Below are 16,711 nucleotides of genomic sequence, written 5' to 3'. Positions count from 1 at the left end.
AACTTGTGTTTAAGTTTATAGGCAGAAAATATAAAATATTTTCATATTAAAGACACAGACACCACGCTGGTTCTTCCCAAGCTATGTAACCTGTTACAGTACTTATTTGTAAAAATGATGGGTAGTAACAGGAATTTCTAACCATCATGAGGTGTTTTGGAGGTTGAGTTTCTTACTTTGGAAAGAATGATACTAGCTGTGTATGTGGTGGTGGTGATGATGGCAGTGTGGGAGCCTGAGGGTTGTAGCCTGGTTATATTGCACCATAAAAGGTAGAAGTGAGTAAGAAGGTGATGATGGTCGATGGAGGGGTATAAATATGGCTTCCAGTGCTAGCTCTCACTGATAAATTTGTATGTGGCCCACCCACACAAAGTTATTGGGCCAGCCCTAGTTTATACCTGGAGCCCCATTTTCCAGAATCTGGCCTGCTATTGCTTTGCATCTCAAGCTCGAAAGCTGCCCAGCACTTTTGCTCACAAAGAGCCATAGAATCTTTGAAGGTTTGTAATGTGGTTTGTAACATTGCTTCCCTTGAGGCCCTGGAGGAACCAGCACAGTGTAGGTGTACGTGTCCTGGGCAGACCCTGCCATCAGGCAGTCAGAGGATTATGATGGCAACACTCCCCATGTGTGACATGCTTCCCAGGCTCATACATCCCTTTTTGTAACTTGGACAGCAGCCCAGGAGACATATGCTGGCAGGTAAGATAGTGGAGGTGACAGGAAACGAATACATCAGTCTCCGCCTGATGAATTATTTTGAGCAGAAAGGTTCTGTTTACTGTATTTGAAACCAGGTACCATTAATATTAGGCTGAACCATAAGAAACTGCCATTGTTGTAGGTCAAAGTGACAAAATATTGGCAGAATCCTCTGCTTTCACATAATACTACTGCTATCTTCCATTTACCTGGGCATTCCCTAAGTACCAGGCATAAACAAAATGCTCATATGTCATCTTCTCCCCCAGTTAGCTTGTGAGGTGAGCTCTGTTATCATCTCCATGTTGTAGGCAAGGAGATCTAGGAGGAGGAGGGGGACCAAGAAGGTCCCACCACCAGTCACTGACAAAGCCTCAGCTCACACTACGGCATCTTTCAGAGCAAGCCCCTGTCATAATAATCAGCATGCTCGAAGTTTGGAATGGAATGGAGTCTTCCTGTAAAGGAAATGTCTTTTCCTTTGAGGAAACATCATCTTCCAGCATTACACCACAATGTTAACTAAGATCCATTGCCTCATTATTTATCCTTAAATACCTTTTTTTTTCATTCAGCAAGTATTGAGCACCTACTCTGTGCCAAGCAGTGTTCTACAAAACTCTAGAGCAACACAGTGTTTCTCATCTCTTTTTTCCTCATCTCTTAATTGACCCTGACTATAGGAGTGACCTCTCATTATATTTTTTTGCAAGGAAAAATACTTATCATAATTGTTGATTTTTAAATATTCACTTCATGGCTCATCAAAGGTTCTGAATCTCAATGGGTTATGGCTTTATTTTTAAATTAAAAAACATTTTTTTAATGTTTATTTTTGAGAGAGAGAGAGCGAGAGCACGCAAGCTGGGGAGGGGCCAAGAGAGAGGGAGACACAGAATCCAAAGGAGGCTCTAGGCTCTGAGCTGTCAGCACAGAGCCCGGTGTGGGGCTCAAACTCACAAACCACAAGATCGTGACCTGAGCCAAAGTTGGACCCTTAACCGACCGAGCACCCAGGCGCCCCATGGCTTTGTTTATTTTTAAAGCATATGTCTACTGCTTTGTCAAATCATTACTATGCAGATTTATTTTCTACATGAATTGCCAAAGAGTATAAACTTAGAATATCTTCAGAGATTTTTGTGACTTTAAATATTTTATGCAAATATTATATGTAAAAAATACATACTACGTTATTATATGTATATCCAAATGGCTATCAAATTGAGTTCTAGTAAGAAAAATGTGGTTGGCCTTAAACACGGCTCTAGGATATACTGCTTCTCAGGCTGCAGTAGTAAAGAACCACTTATTTATGCTCTGTCATTTATTAGTACTTTCGCAGAATGAGTGAGCATTAATTACTAGAAACATGAAATGAAAAATGAAATAAAAAGGTCATATAAAATGCAAGCATAATTATTGAGCTTACTATATATAGATTCAATAGACATAAAAATACTGTTAAATTGCAATACAGGCGTCCAAAACACATACCACATTTTGAGTAGCACTATTCCGTAATGTCCAGGAAACCTCCCCTCCACTTCTGTTCAGACTCCTGTCACTGTTTTGCTTGTACCAAGAGACAGGTTTATGTCCCAGACCTTCCCTGTTGTACTCTTTTCAGTTCCTTGGAGGCAGCAGAGTTGCCATCTCATTTGATTCTTAGCCTCCCATGATATTTTTCACATGCTTCACAAATCCATTGAATTATTCAATGAATATCAGAAAATCTGCCCCCATTACCCCCAAATTAATGAGTTTTGTGTTTTGTTTTTGTTGATTGGTGAGAGGTACGTTTTTGGTTACTAATTTCAGGCAACATCATCATCTTACTTGGAAACATTTCTGCTAATCATCTTAACAGTCTATCATTTCAAGGAGTAGTCTGTAATTAATGAAAGTATGTGAAATCCTCTAAAACCATAAAGCTTTCAAGAATAATATAGCCACCTTTGGAAGTAAGAACCTGAGAGATTTCTAGGAAGTTTTCTTCAAAGAACTAAAGAGCATGCAGCAAGCCCAAGGCAACTTCTTTTTTTTCTTCCCCATTTTCATCTCATATTCTAGGGCCCTGTTAAGGGTAAAAAGTGGTGTAGTTGCTAAGCATGTGGGCCCTGGGGCAGATTATCCTGGTCTTGAATCCCTGTGCCTCCCCTTTGGAGTTAATGTCACTGCTTCAGTTTCCTTCTCTGCAAAATAAGGATAAAGAACACCACCATCTTCCTAGAGTTGACCTTAGGGTTAAAGGGGGTCATGCATGTAGCACAGACTCTAGTACAGAGAAGAACTTTCCAGACTGCTGGGCAGTCCAATGATGACAGTGAAGATGGGGGTAGTGGTGGTGGTAATGACAATGACAACAGTGATGGAACCTTTGAGGCATGTTTAGATGTGCTTGAAGAGCCAGAGAAGGACAAGAGAGCACCGCCCTTCAGCAGCCATAACGTGTAACAATATGAGTACCTCAGTTTGTCACATCTACTTGGAAAATCAATGTCTGAGGGCAAAGACGCTAACATTATGTAAGTATTCTTATTCATGGTGACACCTGGATATCAGGAATCTCTTGCTTTAATGCCAGCCTTTCTTTCAGCCTGTAAAATTATACTCTGAAAACTAGAACTGGTTTTTGATGATTTAATCGTGGTCAAGCTGTTATTCATTGTGAAAGAGATAAGAGGCATAGGATCATTATGAAATGAGCACACCTCCTCCACATTTACTTGGCTTTTATTCACAGCTGGTTAGTTCTCTTTGCATGTTTCCTGGGTCATTGGCTGCAAGACTGCCCACTGTGGAGTCCCCAGCTCACACCTGATGCATCTCCTGAGCTTCTTCCCCTGAACAAATAGACACAGGTCAGTGCCTTTCAGCACAGATGCCCAGAAATATACCTCCTTTCCAACAGTGTTAGGTTTAGTGGCTCACAGCACTAAGGGAGAACATATACAATGGGAAGTACGGGGGGCATCCCAGCAAAAACGTGTTACAAAGAACTTAAGGTAGGATTTGAGCTTGTTTTAGGTGATTTTGGGGAGTGTAAGAAAGTGGCGCTTTGCTCTGGACTGGTCTCTGGGCTGATTCTGTGAGTGTTTTAATAATTCTTATCTAGAGGGCAAGAAGAAGAGAGTGTTGTTAAAACTGTGATTGATGCGGCACGTGGGTGGCTCAGTTGGTTGAGTGTCTGACTCTTGATGACTTCTGATTTTGGCTTAAGTCATGATCAAGCCCCTTGGGATCAAGCCCCATGAGATTTTCTTTCCATCTCTCTCTGCCCATTCCCTGCTTGCGCACGTGCGCTCTCTCTCTCTCTCTCTCTCTCTCTCTCTGTCTCTCAAAATAAATAAATAAAATAAATAAAACGTTTTTTAAAAACTATGATAAAAAAAGCAGTCAGCCATGTTAGCCAGAGTAGGGACCTATTTGGGCATATTCATGGTTTGTACAGTGTTCATGTTTTTGTCTGTGTTTAGACGTGATAATGGAGCAGTCTTTGTGTGGGGTCAGGGAGGGGAAGGGGAGGCGCCTTCATGATCAGAGTAGCATTGTCCTGTGTTAGTATTCTTTGAAGTTGTTTATGGTTGACAGGAGAATGCTACAACTTAGCTGTGAGTACCAGGCCAACCCCTAGCTATTTTTCTTGCTTTCTTTCTTTTTTTCTTACAATAAAGGGATGCCCAGAGTTACAGGTATAATCTTTCTAAATGGAAACAGTGCACTAAATGAAGAGCTGTTTCCAAAATAAAGTCTTGATAGTTCAACTGCCTTAGCTACCAAATACAGGTATTAGTGGTGATTGTCAGTACTGATGCCACCACTACCCCCCACTGCCAAGAGTCACTTTTCTGGCTTATGGTGCCTGCCACACATACAGTCTGGTTCTCCTCTGCCTGTTCTACTTTAGTTTTATGTTAGCTTCAAACCTTAAATTTCTAACAACAAAATCATTTGTTTAGACGTTTTATAGGTTGAGCCCTGTCAATTTCAAAGTAAATTTCAGGAGGTAAAAATCCTTAAGTTTTCTCATTCATTTAGCTATCTTAAAGATATCCAGCAGTTCTGTGCTTAATTTAACATCTCTTCTGTCTACGTTCTGCTGATCTCACAAAATGGATAATTGTAGAACCATTATTAAACGTAAATGTAAGGAATATTTCACACAAAGGACCATTTTCTTCCTCACTAATGTTTTTTTTTTTTCCTTTTGGTTTTCTGGTTGTTCACATTAACTGTTTTCTGTTATTAGTCCATTACCATCATTGTCAGTAGCAAAGCATTTTTGAAGGGGGTTAAGTGGCTGTCAAGTGCATTAGAGGGGATGGAGCCAGTCTGACAGCTGTTTCATCTTGATGCTTCGTGGAGTCAGAAGAACTGAAAAGGCTGTGATACTGGGGCTAAGGTTAGGGAAGGATACAGAAAACTATGTGATATTGGAATCATGCAGAAGGTTCTAGAGTCAGACCTGGGCTTGAAACCCAGTGTCCATGTGAACTTGGCAAGTTTCTTCTGTCTCTGAACTTCAGTTTCTTACTTACTAAGTGGCAGAACTAATATCTCTACTCTGTAGAGTTATTGGAATTACATGAGAAATCATATATACCGGGAGTAAGCCACGCCATAACATGTGGGGAGAAGAATTATGAGAAAGAATGAACTCCACAGGTAAATTGCCAGTCAAGAAGTCATTTTATATGACAAAAACCCTTATCCTATCAGTTTAAGTGGTGCTTCATGGTCACATCAAAGATCGTGAGTCTCCAACTGGAAGGAAAATCCTACTTTGGTTTCCATGATTAGTTGTTGGTTTAGGAAGCCAAGATTAAATGTTACCCAAGAGAGTAAAGACTTTCAAATCCACATGGAGGCCTGGAGTGGGAAGGGAAGCACCCCCATACTGCCTTCAAACAGTTTTATTCTCTTGACATTTTTCTCCCTCTCTTCCTCCTGTTCTTCCTACTCCCCCACACCCTCAAGGCATCCTGTATGGGGCAATGGCTAGCAACTCAGGAACTCAAAACACAAAGTGGAAAACTTGTTCTCCATCGTTGGGCTTGTGACCTAAAACTCTAAGCTGGCAATCAGGATCTCCATTTCTTTATTGATTATGATTAAGTCAGCTGAAACATCTCCAAGCTTGGAGCATGTCCTTCAGTTCAGATGTCTTCTCCTCGGAGAGACCTGCCTCCAAGTGGAAGCAGCCTTGACCCATTAATCCCCACCATATCCCCCTATAGTGTCTTGATCACAACACTTAGTAGCAGTTGGAGGGAACTTTTGTGTGTTGGTTTGGTTTTTAAATGCTTTATATTTTACTAGAAGGTAAGTTCTGTGACGACAAGGATTCTAGCTGCCTTGTGTATTTGTTTCCTCAGTGCCTAGAACAGTATCTGGCCCTTAATAGATTCTCAGCAAATGTTTGTTGAATGAGCAGTTAAAGCCATGCTGAACAGTATATGCACATATTTGTTCTGAAAAATTTTTTTTTCTTTTCTCAAAAAGAGAGCATGTGCTTGAACTTGGGTTTGAATGCCAGCTCTGCCACTTTGTAGTACGCCACTGGGCAAACTCCTTACCCACTCTGAGTTTCATTATTCTCAGTGTAGAATAGGATCAAATGAGAACAGTATGTAAAAAGTACCTAATAGAAGGCATAACCCATAATGCGTCCTTAACTACAGGATAATGGTTAAAAATGTACACTATACAGTCCAGTAAAGCTGTTTGCGAATCCTTGCTCTGCTGCTTACTGACTAGGTAACCTCTCTGTCAGGCTGTCTCCTCATCTATAAAATGGTGATAATAATCGTACCCACTTTGTATAATTGTGAGGGTTAAATGAGATGATTCATATAAAATACAAAATACTTGGGTGCCAGGTACATAGCAAACCCTAGAAATGATCATTGTTTTTGAAAATGTTGCTACCTCGTAGTTGCCGTATAGTGACTTATGTAGTAAGTATACTTTTATAATTAAACATTTAAAGTCCCTAATTAATGTCATGGGACAAAGAAAAGGAAATAAAAGGTCTACCTATTGAGAAGGAAGAAATAAAGCTGTCTTATTCACAAATGACATCATTATCTATGTAGAAAATTCAAAATAATTGACTGAAACACCTTTTGGAATTGATAAGCCATTATGGCAAGATTGCAGGATACATTAGTTAATTGCATTCCCCTATACCAATAATTAACAAGTGGAATTTGGAATTAAAAACACAGTGTAATGGGGCACCTGGGTGGCTTGGTTGGTTTAGCATCTGACTATTGATTTCAGCTCAGGTCGTGATCTCACAGTTCGTGAGTTTGAGCCCCACACTGGTCTCTGTGCTGACAGTGGAAAGCCTGCTTGCATTCTCTCTCTCTCCCTGTCTCTCTGCCCCTTGCCGCCCCCTCCCCCCAAATACATAAACTTAAAAAAAAAACACAGTGTCATTTACATTAGCACCCACAAAAAGGAAATGCTTAGGTAAAAATCTAACAAAGTATGTATAAGGTCTATATGAGGAAAACTATAAAACTCTGATGAAAGAAACCAAAGAACCAAATGAATGAGGTATTTCATGTCATGAGTAGGGAGACTCAGTGTTGTTAAGATGCCAGGTCTTCCCAACTTGATTTATAGATTCATTGTAATCCCAATCAGAATCTCAGCAAGTTATCTTTTGACTATGGACAAACTGAAGTTTAAATGGAGAGGCAAAAGTCTGGAATAGCCAATACCATATTGAAGGAGAACAGAGTTGGAGAACTGACACTACCCAACGTCAAGACTTACTAGAAGCTACAGAAATCAAGACAGTACGTTATTTGCAAAAGAACAGACAAATAAGTCAGTGAAGCCCAGAACTAGACCCACGTAAATACAGTCAAGTGATATCTGACAAAGGCACAAAGGCAATACAATGGAGCAAAATAGTCTTTTCAACAAATGGTGCTGGGACAACTGGACATCCACATGCCAAAGGGGAAAATAATGAATCTAGACCTAGATCTTACATCCTTCACAGAAAGGAACTCAAAATGGATAGTAGATCTAAATGTAAAACACAAAACTCTTAGAAGCTAGCATAAGAGAAAACCAAGATGACCTTGGGTGTATGATGATAACTTTTAGATACAACATCAAAGGCACAGTCCATGAAAGATATAATCGATAAGCTCAAAGTCATTAAAATTGAAAAATTTTGTTCTACAAAAGCCCACACCTAGAGAATGAGAAGACAAGCCACAGACTGGGAAAAACTATTTGCAAAAGATATCTGATAAAGGACTCTTACACAAAACAATACAGTGAGCTTTAAAAAGTCAACAATAAGATGATGAAAAACTCAATTGAAACATGGGCAAAGACATGAACAGACACCTCACCAAAGAAGATATACAGCTGGCAAGTAAGCGTATAAAAAGGATATTCATCAACATCATGTCATTAGGGAATTGAAAATTAAAAAAAAAAATGCTATACCTCTCCACACCTATGAAAATGGCCAGAATAAAACACTAAGGACATCAAATGTTGATGAGGCTGTGGAGCAACAGGAACTCTCATTCTTTGCTGGTGGGAATGCAAAATGGTGTGGCCACTTTGGAAGACAGTTGAACATTTCTTATAAAAATAAAGACAGTCTTAATATTCAATTCAGCAGTTGCACTTCTTGCTGCTTACTCCAGTGAGTTGAAAACCTATGTCCTCACATACACTTATATGTGAATGTTTATAGCAGATTTATTTATAATTGTCAAAACTTGGAAGCAATCAACATGTCCTTCAGTAAGTGAATAGACAAACCATGGTACACGAACCAAGAGTTAAATATTACTCAACCCTAAAAAGAAATGAGCTATCAAGCCATGAAAAGACATAGGGGAACCTTAAATATATACTACTAAGTGAAAGAAACCAATCTGAACACTATATACTATATAATTCTAACTATGTGACATTTGGAAAAAGCATAACTTATGGAGATGGTAGAAAGATAAGTGGTTACCAGGGGGAAGGGGGAAGGGAGGGATGAATGGGTGGAGCATAGAGGATATTTAGGGCAGTGAAACAACTCTGTATGATGCTATCATGGTGGATACATTATTTGTTTGGCAAAAGCCCACAGAATGCACAACACCAAGAGTGAACCCTAATGTAATCTATGGACTTTGGATGATGATGATGATGATGATGATGATGTGTCGGTGTCATTTCATTGCTTTATGCAAGATGTCACACTCTGGTGTGGGATTTTAATAGTGGCTGCGGGCATGTGAGGCTAGGGGTATATGTGGGAAGTTTTTTTACCTTCTTCTCAATTTTCCCGTCAACCTATAACTGCTCTTAAACATATCACCAATAACAAATTACAAATAAATCATTATGCAATCATCATACATTTATAATCTCCTTTCTTTCCTTTTTTTCCTCATTCTTCTTTCACTTCTACCCTCACATCCTCCAATTTTTCCAATGTCCCTTTATTGCTTTGCTAAAGAAAAAAGAAGGAAGAAAAATGGATGGATGGATGGATGGATTTGACATCATTACACGTTTTTCTTAAGAGTATGAGGTTAATCTGTTAAAAGAAAGGTAATCATCCTCTAAACAAATAATATTTTTGATACGTATTTTATCCACTTTTAAACAAATGATAATTTATATTCCATTAAGATTGGCTCACGCCTTACTCTGAAACTTTAAAGTCACTATTTTGTCTCTTTACCAAGCACCATTTTTCTTCACTCTTTCTTTCCAAACTCAGATGTCTGTGTATATGATCAGTGCTTCTCAGAGTCTGCAAATTAATGAGGTGCCTATCCAGTGGACAGCCTTCACAAATTAAAACATTTCAACACAGAAACCAAGAAGGAAATCTCTTGTAATTGGATGTAACCGTAAAATAAGGTTAAAGGCCACTTGGAATACTGATGTAATTGACAAATAGTTGTAAAGATCCTTTCCCCCTATAATTTTCATATATTACTACAAAGACTTTTTCACATTGATATTAGGTTCAGAAGACCTTTGTGCTCTTCTCTCTTGTAGTATCACTTGGGATATTTTAGGTGACCTATTATTACATTTAATTACAGAGTATAATTTGTAAAGCTTTTTTCCTTCAAGTGTCACTTTAAAAAAGTCTCAATAGAGGTTGCCCTTTCCTATACCTCTTAACTTTCCACTGTACTAAAACTAAATGCCCCTTCATTCTGTCAACTTAATGTGAAGATCTAGAAGGACTTGAGCACATTCATTATAGCATCAAAATGTGTCTAGAATTTCCCATGGGAAAGGAGAAAACATCTTTATTGAAGGACATCGCCCCAGATCTCCTTGGTAATCTTCTTTGGCAATTCTTTCCAACCCATTCTGGTTCAAAAGAGGAATTAGGTTTACCTAAGAATATAGTGTTTGTTAATATCAGGTGTTAAAAGAATTCTTAGTATCCAAGAATGTAATCCTGGTACATTTGCACATTTCTGCTCCTCCAGGGTTTATGCAAACTATCTTCAACTTTACAAACATCGATGCATTAAAGAAACTTTGAGATATCATGACATAGATATTAATGGTCTATTTTTCCTCCTGTTCTTACTTTATTTCTCATGACAATATTTATGAAACCTCAGAAAGAATAATGTAATGAACCCCTGTGTGCCCTCCCATATCATTCAACTTCAACATTTCATTAGCATGTGTCCAGTTTTGTTTCATTTCTACCCTTAGGCATGGCATTACACACAATTTAAAGCAAATACCACACATTATATATTTTAATCATAAATATTTTAGGATGTACCTCTTAAAAAGCAAGATACTCAGGGTGCCTGGGTAACTCAGTCGGTTGAGCATCTGACTCTGGCTTTCGGCTCAGGTCATGATCCCAGGGTCTGGGGATCGAGCCCTATGTTGGGCTCCATGCTGATTGTAGAGCCTGTTTTGGATTCTGTTTCTCCCCCTCTGCCCCTCTCTCCCACAAGCACATTGTCTCTCTCTAAAATAAGTACTTAAAGGGGCACCTGGGTGGCTCAGTTGGTTGAGCGTCCGAACTTTCATTCGGGTCATGATCTCATGGCTCGTGGGTTCGAGGCCCCCATCAGGCTCTGTGCTGGTAGCTCAGAGCCTGGAGCCTGCTTCGGATTCTGTGTCTCCCTCTCTCTCTACCCCTCCCCCACTCGTGCTATGTCTCTAAAAAATGAATAAACCTTAAAAAAAATTTTTTAAATAGGTACTTAAAAAATCAAGGCACTCTGTTTTTAAAAATAAAATCATTATCATCACACATACACCCTAAAAATTAGCTAATCTTTCAAAATAAATAACCAGTCATTGTTCAAGCCACATCAGTCTTTTTTTTTTTTTTTCTCTTCAGTAGATGAATCAGGACCCAAATTATATCCATACGTGATATTGGTTGATATACCTCTAAAGTGTATAATAATCTATAGGTTTCCCTTCCCTCTTCTTTTTCTCACCATCTGTTTTTGATGAAGCCATACCATGTATTCATTAAATTCCTACATTTTGGGTTTTGCTAATGGCATCCTCGTGGTGTCATTCACCATGCTCCTCTAAACCTGCATTTTCTGAAAACCAGTAGTTATATTGAGAGGCTTGATCTAGTTTAGGTTTGATTTGGTGGGGGACAAGAACACTATATAAGTGGTGCTGTTCTGCCCATCTCAGAGGAAGCATGTCTAGTGGTCACTTGTAATCTTTGGTCTTTATGAAAGCAGTGCACTGACAATGACAGTCATTGCCTGTGAATCAGCATGGCTTGTCACTCAGTTGAATGAGACCTGGGGGTGGTAATGAAACTTGTATGGATGCCCAAGACCTGGACACCAAGCTTAACAGTGAAATCTGGTATTAAATATATTTGTGAATTTTACATTTCTACATACAACTCATGGTATCGAAATAGTGGTGTTTTTTGTTTTTGTTTTTGGTTTTTTTTTACCACTTCACTAATCTGGTGTTTGGAAACAAGTAGTTGGGGTTCTCCAGAGAAACAGAGCCTGTAGGGTATGTGTGTGTGTCTGTGTGAAGAGATTTATTATATGGAATTGGCTTATACAATAATGGAGCCTGAGAAGTCCCATGATCTGCATCAAGGTAGAGACTGGGGACAGCCAGTGGTATGGTTCCAGTCTGAGCCTGAGGGCCTGAGAGCCCTGAGAGCTGCTGGTCTAAATTCTGTTCTGAGAGCCAGTAGTCTTGAGACCCAGGAAGTGCTGATCTTTCCATTCATGGCCACCGGCAAGAAAAGACCAGTGTCCCAGCTCAGTGCAGCGAGGCAGGAGATCCCTTGAACTCATGGAAGTGTCAGTTTTCTTGGTTCTGTGCAGGCTTTCAGCTGATTGACCAATGCCACCCACATTAGGGAGGACAGTCTGCTCAGATCGTACTCAAATTGTACTCAGTCTGTGTACTCAAATGTTACTCCCACCCCAAAACACCTTCACAAACAAACCAGAATGTTTGGCCAAATATCCGGGCACCCCATGACCCAGTCAAGTTGATGCATAAGGTTAACTGTGACAGAAGCCATTCTGTTCACCCCAGATGCAGCTGCAATGGTAATTTTTCCATTTGTTGGGCTTTTGATATTCTAATATCAGCCACAACTACAGTCCCACCTCATGTGCTGTCCTAGCAGTAAATCAGTAACATCTGTCATCTCTCCAGGCCCCTTGCTCATTTACAAGGTGTTTGGGGCTTGACAAATACCTAACAGAGATTCTCCAACTCTTTCCTGTTTATAGAAATAGCATCTGATGAATTTAACGCAGCACAGCTCGAGATGGCAGGCTTAAGAGCTGTGCATGCTCTGTTCGTGGAGGTCAGCATACCACATTTTTCATTTCCCTGGTTTCTTTTAGAAGCAAAATGAAATGAAGCCTGAACATTGCAGTGTTAAACAGCTGGAGGGTTGTTCCTGCTCTCCTCCTAGATACAGCGCAGCATCGCTATTTGTTTTCTTTTATTAAATGTCTCATTGCCTCTGAAACAGAAGTAGAAATCACAAGTGGCATGGACCAAAGGAGCCTGCAGCCTAAGCTTACTTCTCTGTTGCCCATACCTGGAAGTAACTTGCCTGCTTGTTCGGAGACAGATGTCAGCTTCAAGTTGCTACTGACCTTATTGTTTACTCTGCTTAATTAAATACCATTTTAATATTTTCTCATCTGCCTCCCCTTAACAGCTCACATTCATGCTGAGGCACAACACGGATGAGAAGGAAAGGTCTTTTAAGCCAGAGCACTTAATTAGCTTCCAGGCCCCAGGGGGAAGCATTGCATAGAAATACAGCTAAAAGTAGGGAAAAGGGTAGCCATACCTGAGATGCAGCAGTTGATGGTTGAGAAAACGCTGACCACCTTCTGATGATGCCCATGTTATTAAAATTGTTTTGGGGGTGCTGGGTGTCTCAGTCAGTTAAGGGTCTGACTTTGGCTCAGGTCACGATCTCATGGTTCATAGGTTTGAGCCTCACCATGGGATCTGTGCTGACAGCTCAGAGCCTGGAGCCTGCTTTGGATCCTGTCTCCCACTTTCTCTGCCCCTTCCCTGCTCGTCCTCTGTCTCTCCCTATGTCTCAAAAATAAATAAACGTTAAAAAAAATGTTTTTGGTTGTTTTGGAATCAGTGACCATTTTGAATCCCATATATGATAGTGACATGTTTGTATCATCAATTTCTGCTAGTATCCCTGCTTATTTGCTTATGCTTGCTCATGTCTGCCAGAGGCTACTAATTTTTCTCTTCCCCCTTGGTGTAAATCAAAGAATGGCCCCAACCCCCACCCGTAAGGTTCTTAGTCCCTTCCAGGCACTGTCAGGTGACCGTTTAGTGCCCCCTGACTGTATTGTTTTACATGCAGTAACAATCTTGTTAAGACTCATTGGAGGAGGAAATTCCTCATACATTAAGATATTATTATAAAATAAAATGTGGTATAAGATATACTTAATAGATTTAATTATAGATTATATTATACAGGTATAGGCATAGCTATATAGTTATATAGGTATAATCTAGAAATAGATTATAGATGTATATGGAGATGTCAATAGATATAATTCAGTATTGTGTATAGATACATGGAAGTATTCATATAAAATAAAAATCTGTTTTTGTTGTAAAAACATGCAATACAGGAGTTCCTGGAAATGACGGCAGCATGGCCCAGTTCCCTTAGTGCTGGCCGCCATTCCAGCTTGCTCCTGGGGCAATGCCACAGTCCAGCCCAGTGGATGTTAGCTAAGATATGGGGCAGGCTGGGAGCTAATTTGTAGCTCTTTATCTTCTGAATGCTCTGGAATCATTCTGACCATGAACTGACTTAGGCCCAGTGCATGAGCCACAGTCACCTCAGTCTTATCACCTAAGGTTGCAATAAAACTTGCATTTTAAATTCTTTAAAAATGCTTGTTCATCCCTAAGAAGATAACGAGTAAGGTTTCTGTGAATCAAAAAGTCCTCATCAGAAAACCAAAAATGCTGAAGACTAAGAAAAATGCTGGGGAGGGAAGAAGGCTGCTGGAGCCAAGAGCAAAGACGACCCCCACCCAACCCCACCCCCATCACCCTGGCTGGCTTCCCAAGCTGGTTAGCAGGGAGCACTAAGCAAAGGACTCTCTCTTCACATCTAAAGCTGGGATCCCCCTTAATCACCACCAACCCCAGCCCCATCCTGTAGCAAACACATGCTGTGTGCTGCTCTGTGACCCTTTGACTTTCCCATGGTTCTGGCCACAGCCCTGGAGAAATGTGCTACAGCGCCCCAGGGCTCACTCGCTCTCTCCCTCTCTCCCTCAGGCTGCAGCCTAGTGGTTAGAGGGAAATGAGGCCTGCCTCAAACAGTAAGAGACGAAGTATGGATAAATGTGCCTGCCTCCCGTCATTACAGATGACTCAGAAGCACAGTCTACATGTCTCTCGAAGGGTCCCCAGCAGGACCAAGTGCTGCCCTGGATGGTAACCTGTGCATCGACAGCCCTCTACTGGCCACCTCTTTTTCCCACTCTGACTTTCCCACCCCTTTATCTCTGCATCCAAGATCATCTGTATATAATCTCCCTCTGTCTCTGCTTTCACAGGGTCTCAAATAGAGGCATTTGCCCAGAGGTCATTGCTCTTACAGTTGGGCATATATCCCTTCTGACCATTTTTCCAATGAGAGAGAGATTTTAAAACTTTTTTTTAAAAATCAGTGCCAATTATGGGTATGCTCAAATAGTTGTACTAGGCTTTCCTGGAAAGCAGTTTTCTGCATCCTGGGCATTCCATTCCCCTTTCCCTACCAGCAACCCTTGCGATACCTTTTGGCATTTTCTTACAAACTAAAATTGCATTTGTGTATTGCTTCCTTTTTTTTTTTTTAATTTTGAAAGTTTATCTTGAGAGAGATAGCGCGAGTGGGGGAGGGGCAGAGACAGAGAGAGGGAGGCAGAGAATCCCAAGCAGGCTTTTGCATCATCAGCGTGGAGCCCGATGTGGGACTCGAACCCATGAACTATGAGATCGAGACCTAAGCTGAAACAAAGAGTTGGACACTTAACCGACTGAGCTCCCCAGGTGCCCCACCATTTTGATTTTTGGTCCTCTGCATGTGACGTAATACTTCTCTGACCCTTACAAAAGCTCTGCCTGTACCCAGGGTTCTGAGCTTTCCTGGTTCTACTTTGGTGAACAGCCCCTCAGTTCTGCTGGTTGTTCCATGTACATTCTCTCTCTTGTGTCCTTTATTTCTTTCTAGGAGATTTTTGTGATGATTTCCTCCTGTCAGGGTTTTTCCTCTTATTGCTTTCTGGAATACCATTTGTTTGTGTTGATCCCCTGGTCTTGTCCTCCTTGAATTTTCCTGTCTCTTATATTTGCCATTTCTTTCTGTCTCTTTCTCCTCCCCCCTCCCTCCTTCAGTTGGTCCTTCTCCTCAAGGTGTTTGCGAAGCACTGCACAACGCGATCCTTTTCATTCTTCCTGACCTTGTTTTAACATTGTGCTTATTACTTTTGCACCTTCTCATGCTGTTACAAGCCTGAAGGCCTAGCTTCTTCCTGAAATGGTCAATTATATTTATTTCCATTGACATCTGTATAGCTCCTTGTCATACATTCCTTTTGTTGCAATAGCCCAGAAGACATACACAGAATTCTTCTTGTGTGTCTGTTTATTTTAAGAACCAATTTCTCTTGGGACGCCTGGGTGGCTCAGTCGGTTAAGCGGCTGATTCTTGACTTCACCTCAGGTTATCATCTCACAGTTGGTGAGTTCAAGCTCCAAGTGTGGCTCTGCACTGAATCCCAATCCCTGCTTGGGATTCTCTCTCTCTCTCTCTCTCTCTCTCTCTCTCTCTCTCTCACTCTCTCTGTCCCCCTCTCTCCCTCCCCCCACTCGCTCATTCTTTCTCAAAATAAATTGAAAAAATAAAACTTTAAAAAAAGAACCACTTTGTCCAGTCTCTGCTAGTTCTCAGCTCACTGTTTATATCAACATCTGGCAGTCACCCTTTCTCTTTTATAAATTTGAATTAGGCTTTCTTGAAGATGCTTCGATTCCTTTCACTCCATTTATTTAGATTTGTTTTCCAAGTAAATTGTGCTTTTATTAAAGGTGCTCACTGTGGCCTTTGCCAGTGAACTTCTGTGCTGTCCTTTGTTGCTTCTGAAACTGTATCTTTATTTTAGAATTCAGGTAGTTGGTTTTTTTTTTCCCCTTGGATGATCCCCCTTTTTTTTTCTGCGTGTGTTGCTTATATTTCATAACAGTAATGAATCATAGCACATGTTGCAGTCCTTTGAGATGATACTTGGGAGAAAGAAACGGGTAAGAACATCAGTTTGTCCCAATTTCGCTCAACATTTTGTCTTTATTGTTTGCCTGTGTAAAGCTCCTGTCCATTTTTAGATAGGCTTATTTCTGTTCCCAGGAATTCACTGCAATGCGGTTACATTTACATATATAATATTCATTCCAGGCAACCAAAAAAAAAAAAAAAGAA

General features: G+C 40.4%; 1 protein-coding gene across 6 annotated transcripts in view; it reads left to right on the top strand.

The window, feature by feature from the left end:
- KIF16B (kinesin family member 16B) overlaps positions 1–16,711 on the top strand; it is a 295,283-nt gene that overhangs the window by 265,178 nt on the left and 13,394 nt on the right. The window contains exon 26 of one of the 6 annotated variants that reach the window (XM_047852574.1): positions 3,452–3,569. The exons of the other annotated variants lie outside the window; for them this stretch is intronic. Coding sequence (XP_047708530.1) covers positions 3,452–3,529 — 78 coding nt within the window. The 3' untranslated portion in view covers positions 3,530–3,569. The remainder of the gene's footprint in view (positions 1–3,451; positions 3,570–16,711) is intronic. 6 annotated transcript variants of the gene reach the window in all.

The sequence above is a fragment of the Prionailurus viverrinus genome, chromosome A3, assembly GCF_022837055.1.
Source record: "Prionailurus viverrinus isolate Anna chromosome A3, UM_Priviv_1.0, whole genome shotgun sequence".
Lineage (NCBI taxonomy): Eukaryota > Metazoa > Chordata > Mammalia > Carnivora > Felidae > Prionailurus > Prionailurus viverrinus.
This window is presented reverse-complemented; position numbering and strand designations above follow the sequence as displayed.